At 41.1% G+C, this 7,463-nt stretch overlaps 1 protein-coding gene across 1 annotated transcript; it reads left to right on the top strand.

Moving 5' to 3' along the window:
* The first annotated feature begins 63 nt into the window (after nt 1-63).
* LOC139752808 (pro-resilin-like) lies at nt 64-1,652 on the top strand. Its single transcript, XM_071668749.1, has 3 exons — nt 64-181; nt 851-985; nt 1,116-1,652. Exons 1-3 carry the CDS (start codon nt 170-172, stop codon nt 1,377-1,379), a joined length of 411 nt encoding a protein of 136 aa, XP_071524850.1. The 5' UTR covers nt 64-169; the 3' UTR covers nt 1,380-1,652.
* Nucleotides 1,653-7,463: the final 5,811 nt, after the last annotated feature.

The following is a 7,463-nucleotide window of genomic DNA, read 5'->3' on the forward strand; positions in this document are numbered from 1 at the left end:
GGCCTTCCTGAGTAACGGGAAACCTGACTGTTCTTTGTAAAGGCCTTGGCCAATTCTGGAGGCGGAAAATCGAGGCTGCTGACTGAAGGGTGTGGCTTGGGGTATATAGCCTAGCAGGAAACCTGGAGAAGTCAGTGTCTACTCAGCATCACAACACTACACTACCAACATGTTCACCTCTGTGAGTTTGTGAAATATTTCCTCAGTTAACGAGGGTTGTACTTTTGTATTGTGCTTCACTTGTACACATTTCTCTGATTCGTCGATCGATATATCTTTTAAATCAGCACATCATTAGTGGCGTATATGAATAGAGAAATTACTACATTTAGATTATCTAAACCTGCCAAAGGGTAAAGCGTTTATCTAGTAGGAATCCTCATTCAAGTTCCTATATTGATGCACATAATTGAAAACACACTAATTCAGTGAAGATGCATATACATATAGATAGTATACTGTCATAGATAAGTGTCAAAGAACGGAAATCATTAGCTTACGGTAGAGAATAGGTGAACAATTGTGTCCATGTCAGTCTGTCGGCCAAACTTTACAAGCCTCCTCACAACAAAGTTCCTAATACAGATTACTGTACCTCACCGGGACGTTGTCTAGTTAATTCTTATCAATTTCTATCATATCAAGTTTAATTTGCAAGTTCATATGATATCCTAGCACATCTTACAGGCTGTTGCACAAGACCTGGTAACACAAGCAGTTTGTGCATAAACTGTTAGGTTTTATTGCTATAGGTTGCAGAATATTCATTAAGACAGATATCTTATACGATGAATACACATAGTTGCAAAAATTTATACTATCCTAGAGCTCACTGGTTATATTCCCACAGGTGTTCCTCGTGTGCACTCTCGCAGCAGTGAGCACGGCTACTCCCGGTGGCTTCGGAGGCTTTGGAGGCTATGGAGGCTTTGGAGGCTATGGAGGAGGCGGCTATGGAGGAGGCGGCTATGGAGCCTCTTACAATGTATGATCTCGTTACTTGATCTGAAAAGTTCACTATATGAGCCCAAAGTACCTAATATGTGTTTTCATTGTGTTTCATCTTCAGATGAATCATACGAGAAACACTAAGCACATACATTCCTTGTCCACAGGTACCCACTCCTTACAACTTCCAGTATGGCGTCTCGGCAGGTCCCACCAACTTCGGACAGTGGGAGGGTGGCGACGGCCACGGCAACGTTCATGGAAAGTATTACGTGAATCTGCCTGACGGTCGCGTGCAGAAAGTCAGTTACAAGGCCAACGGGGCTGGCTATCATCCCGTTGTGTCGTACCTGGGCACCGCCAAGTATCCTGCTTCCTATGGTCATGGTGGTGGTTATGGTAAAGGTCATGGTTATGGCTATGGTCGCTAACACCTATAGAATCCACCAGCCCGGCAATACTTACTATGGTTATCATCATAAAAACTAACTTTTACCACTATGTACCCAAACAATCGTGTCAATACTCAAGTTCTGTTGTAAAATATGTGTTCTGCATAACCCCTCACATACCAGCTGTATAAGGTCGTATTTATATGTATGATAAATTCTGGTTACTTCATTTCTTCTACTTAAAGATTCATTATTATGCAGTGGTTTTGTCTTTATATAAAATGGAATTAGAATAAATGTACATGGAATATTGCTTTTTATATCATTTACGAGGATGTAAGGCATGTTTACGTGTAGGAAGAGAGGAAAGTGATTGGTTCTCAGTGAATGTAGGTTTGCGGCAGGGGTGTGTGTTGTCTCCATGGTTGTTTAATTTGTTTATGGATGGGGTTGTTAGGGAGGTAAATGCAAGAGTCCTGGAAAGAGGGGCAAGTATGAAGTCTGTTGGGGATGAGAGAGCTTGGGAAGTGAGTCAGTTGTTGTTCGCTGATGATACAGCGCTGGTGGCTGATTCATGTGAGAAACTGCAGAAGCTGGTGACTGAGTTTGGTAAAGTGTGTGGAAGAAGAAAGTTAAGAGTAAATGTGAATAAGAGCAAGGTTATTAGGTACAGTAGGGGTGAGGGTCAAGTCAATTGGGAGGTGAGTTTGAATGGAGAAAAACTGGAGGAAGTGAAGTGTTTTAGATATCTGGGAGTGGATCTGTCAGCGGATGGAACCATGGAAGCGGAAGTGGATCATAGGGTGGGGGAGGGGGCGAAAATTTTGGGAGCCTTGAAAAATGTGTGGAAGTCGAGAACATTATCTCGGAAAGCAAAAATGGGTATGTTTGAAGGAATAGTGGTTCCAACAATGTTGTATAGTTGCGAGGCGTGGGCTATGGATAGAGATGTGCGCAGGAGGATGGATGTGCTGGAAATGAGATGTTTGAGGACAATGTGTGGTGTGAGGTGGTTTGATCGAGTAAGTAACGTAAGGGTAAGAGAGATGTGTGGAAATAAAAAGAGCGTGGTTGAGAGAGCAGAAGAGGGTGTTTTGAAATGGTTTGGGCACATGGAGAGAATGAGTGAGGAAAGATTGACCAAGAGGATATATGTGTCGGAGGTGGAGGGAACGAGGAGAAGAGGGAGACCAAATTGGAGGTGGAAAGATGGAGTGAAAAAGATTTTGTGTGATCGGGGCCTGAACATGCAGGAGGGTGAAAGGAGGGCAAGGAATAGAGTGAATTGGAGCGATGTGGTATACAGGGGTTGACGTGCTGTCAGTGGATTGAATCAAGGCATGTGAAGCGTCTGGGGTAAACCATGGAAGGCTGTGTAGGTATGTATATTTGCGTGTGTGGACGTATGTACATGTGTATGGGGGGGGGGGGGGGTTGGGCCATTTCTTTCGTCTGTTTCCTTGCGCTACCTCGCAAACGCGGGAGACAGCGACAAAGTATGAAAAAAAAAAAAAAAAAATCACTTACACATTTCATTATTCATATATATATATATATATATATATATATATATATATATATATATATATATATATATATATATATATATATATATATATATATATATATATATATATATATATATATATATATATATATATAATATATGTGTGTGTGTGTGTATTTACTACAAATTTGTAAAACTTTGCACTTATCGATATTAAGATATATTTGCCATCAAGTGAACTCAGTCCAGTAGTTTACCTATGTCACTTTAAGCTGTAGACGTTCAAGTTCATTTGTTGATTTCTGTTTCAGCTTTGAATCATCGACGCATTTTGGTTCCTTTAGAAGTAAAGTCATAACACACAAAGGGAAGAAAAAGGACGCAAAAAAGACACTACCCGTATGTTAGGCTTGCGGGAGTTTCACATTCCCAAAATCCGCTGAAATTTGTGTGAAGAAATACCAGGAGGGACGGAATGTAGAATGGCAAAAGGAGAGAGCAAATGACGTGAGGGGATTGGATGAGGAATGGTAGGTATTTAGGGAAGCAGTGATGTATGTGCAGAGAGATGCATGTGGCATGCGGAAGGTGGAAGGTGGACAGTTCAGAAAGGGATGAAGATGTAAAGTTGCTAGTGAAGAGAAAAGAGAGGGTTTGGGCAGTGCTTACAAGGTAGATATATGAGAGAAAGCGGCAGAAAGTAACGAAGAAGGTGCAGGGGTTGAAAAAGAGGCCAAATTAGAGTTGGGGTAAGAGAACATCATTAAACTTTAAAGAGGATAAACAGATATTTTTGGAAGGAGGTAGATTATGTGCTAAAGACAGAAGAACAAATAGGGACATCGGTGAAGGGAGTAAAAAGTGATAACAGGTAGTGTTGGAGTGAGGAGATAGAGTCAGTACTTTAAAGGATTGTTGGATGTGTTTCGCAAAAGAATGGCAGGTGTATGGTGTTTAGGTCGGGCTGGTATACAAAGTGAGAGAGTCAGGGAGAGAGGTTTGATGAAAAGAGAAGTGATAAAAGCTTTGTGAAAGATGAAATCCGGCAAGGCAGCGTGATCGGATGGTATTGCAGTTGAATCTATTAAGAAACGGGGTGACTGTGTTGTTGATTGGTTGGTAAGGACATTCATTGTATGTATGGATCGTGGTGAAATGCATGAAAATTGGCGGAATGCATGTATAGTGCCATTGTACAAAGGCAAAGGGGATAAAGGTGAATGTTCAAACTAAAGAGGCATGTGTTTGTTGAGTATTCCTGGAAAATTGTATGGGAGGGTATTGACTGAGAGGGTGTAGGCATGTACGGATCATCAAATTGGGGAAGGGCTGTGTGATTTCAGACGTGGTACAGGATGTGTGGATTACGTGTTACTTTGAAGAATGTGTGAGAAAGATACCTAGAAAAACAGATGGATTTGTTAATGATATTCATGGATCTGGAGAAGGCATATGATAGGGTTGATAGAGATGCTTTGTGTAAATCCAAGAGTTTTGGAGAGAGGAGCGAGTATACAGTCTGCTGGTGTTGAGAAGACCTAGGAAGTGAGTCAGTTGTTGTTCGACGATGATACAGCGCTGGTGGCTGATTCAAGATTTATATATTATATATTATATATATTTATTAAAAAAGGGGGTGACTGTATTGTTGACTGGTTGGTAAGGTTATTTAATGTATGTATGACTCATGGTGAGGTGCCTGAGGATTGGCGGAATGCGTGCATAGTGCCATTGTACAAAGGCAAAGGGGATAAGAGTGAGTGCTCAAATTACAGAGGTATAAGTTTGTTGAGTATTCCTGGTAAATTATATGGGAGGGTATTGATTGAGAGGGTGAAGGCATGAACAGAGCATCAGATTGGGGAAGAGCAGTGTGGTTTCAGAAGTGGTAGAGGATGTGTGGATCAGGTGTTTGCTTTGAAGAATGTATGTGAGAAATACTTAGAAAAGCAAATGGATTTGTATGTAGCATTTATGGATCTGGAGAAGGCATATGATAGAGTTGATAGAGATGCTCTGTGGAAGGTATTAAGAATATATGGTGTAGGAGGAAAGTTGTTAGAAGCAGTGAAAAGTTTTTATCGAGGATGTAAGGCATGTGTACGTGTAGGAAGAGAGGAAAGTGATTGGTTCTCAGTGAATGTAGGTTTGCGGCAGGGGTGTGTGATGTCTCCATGGTTGTTTAATTTGTTTGTGGATGGGGTTGTAAGGGAGGTAAATGCAAGAGTTTTGGAAAGAGGGGCAAGTATGAAGTCTGTTGGGGATGAGAGAGCTTGGGAAGTGAGTCAGTTGTTGTTCGCTGATGATACAGCGCTGGTGGCTGATTCATGTGAGAAACTGCAGAAGCTGGTGACTGAGTTTGGTAAAGTGTGTGGAAGAAGAAAGTTAAGAGTAAATGTGAATAAGAGCAAGGTTATTAGGTACAGTAGGGTTGAGGGTCAAGTCAATTGGGAGGTGAGTTTGCATGGAGAAAAACTGGAGGAAGTGAAGTGTTTTAGATATCTGGGAGTGGATCTGGCAGCGTATGGAACCATGGAAGCGGAAGTGGATCATAGGGTGGGGGAGGGGGCGAAAATTCTGGGGGCCTTGAAGAATGTGTGGAAGTCGAGAACATTATCTCGGAAAGCAAAAATGGGTATGTTTGAAGGAATAGTGGTTCCAACAATGTTGTATGGTTGCGAGGCGTGGGCTATGGATAGAGATGTGCGCAGGAGGATGGATGTGCTGGAAATGAGATGTTTGAGGACAATGTGTGGTGTGAGGTGGTTTGATCGAGTGAGTAACGTAAGGGTAAGAGAGATGTGTGGAAATAAAAAGAGCGTGGTTGAGAGAGCAGAAGAGGGTGTTTTGAAGTGGTTTGGGCACATGGAGAGAATGAGTGAGGAAAGGTTGACCAAGAGGATATATGTGTCGGAGGTGGAGGGAACGAGGAGAAGAGGGAGACCAAATTGGAGGTGGAAAGATGGAGTGAAAAAGATTTTGTGTGATCGGGGCCTGAACATGCAGGAGGGTGAAAGGAGGGCAAGGAATAGAGTGAATTGGAGCGATGTGGTATACCGGGGTTGACGTGCTGTCAGTGGATTGAATCAAGGCATGTGAAGCGTCTGGGGTAAACCATGGAAAGCTGTGTAGGTATGTATATTTGCGTGTGTGGACGTATGTATATACATGTGTATGGGGGGGGGGTTGGGCCATTTCTTTCGTCTGTTTCCTTGCGCTACCTCGCAAACGCGGGAGACAGCGACAAAGTATAATAAAAAAAAAAAAAAAATATATTTATATATATATATATATATATATACATATATATATATATATATATATATATATATATATATATATATATATATATATATATATATATATATATATATATATATATATATATATATATTTGCCAGTCTATTAAGGATCAAACTTTTCCATTCCGTAACAATTACCTTGTCTGCTCCACCTCATAAGAGTCCTTACCTCCAGGTACAATACAATGGCATTATTGTAGCTATGCCAGCACATGACGTGCCACTATAATTGGCATTTGTTAATATTTTCATATTTTGTGGTTAGGGGAATACGTGTTGCAATGTGACACATGGGTTACAATGTGCACTAGTAGATAATCATTTCTGGTGTCCTCGTCAGCCTGGACAGTGAACGTGAGTGTTTTTCGTTTTTCTGTTTAGTTTCTAACAATTACTTGATGTCAGAGGTTTTGATCTTTTTATTCAGTTTCTAACAATAACTTTATATCAGAGGATTTTCCTATCTGAAAAATCTCAGATGTAATTTACGTTTCCTTTTTTCTTTTTCTTTTGCTTATAATGCAATCCTCAGTGCAAGACCAATATGCATCTATCTATAAAGGCATGTGAACCATGCGTCTCAAGATAGATAATCTCTTGATAATCATTATGGCTACAGATTAAAGTCAGCATATTATAAGTGTGCCAGAAAAAGCAAGTTTTAGGATTCCATCTTGCCCCAGTTGGGTAAACGGTATTCCTATAACAGGATAGTAGACAATAATGACTCAGAAACTGGACAAACTTCGATGAAAACGTTTATATCGCCTTCCATCTACACCTCCTCTGTGAAGACGACCCACACTCACACTTTTTACCAGGAGCGTCTTTAGGACGTTGCACTGGAGTGGCCCAGTCTTCACTCTGACCTAGTTGACGCTGGTGTCTCGCCACACATCAGTGCCCGTCTCACCTGCGCTTCTGCGTGTTTGTCTCTGACAGGCATCGACCCAGATGAAGAGCTGATAGAAATGATCAGCATTCTATCAACGCAAGGCTTTGGATCAAACGTATGACGACTTGTGGCACTGTCCATACCAGAATCTGATATGCAGAATCTGATTGAATATGTAAATATTGTTGCAGCAGTTTATTCTGTATCTGAATATTGTTGATCAAAGCAAAGAAGAATTAATCTGACTATTGGAATAGCTGTGCGAAAGGCTATTTACGATGGACACCTAAGAAACCTCAGTGACAACTGCACTGCGGTAATACTTTCTCTGAGAGAAGAAAATCTGTTGGTTCATGGCAAGACCTTGGCTGACACCAACATGGAAGTATAAAGTCTGGCTTGAGACAGGATAGGAGCCA

The sequence above is a fragment of the Panulirus ornatus genome, chromosome 2, assembly GCF_036320965.1.
Source record: "Panulirus ornatus isolate Po-2019 chromosome 2, ASM3632096v1, whole genome shotgun sequence".
Lineage (NCBI taxonomy): Eukaryota > Metazoa > Arthropoda > Malacostraca > Decapoda > Palinuridae > Panulirus > Panulirus ornatus.

What these genes read in the sequence shown, in the direction of transcription:
- LOC139752808 (XM_071668749.1), top strand. An exon ending in GCTATGGAGCCTCTTACAAT is followed by an intron (nt 986 to 1,115) that starts GTATGATCTCGT and finishes CCTTGTCCACAG; the next exon opens with GTACCCACTCCTTACAACTT.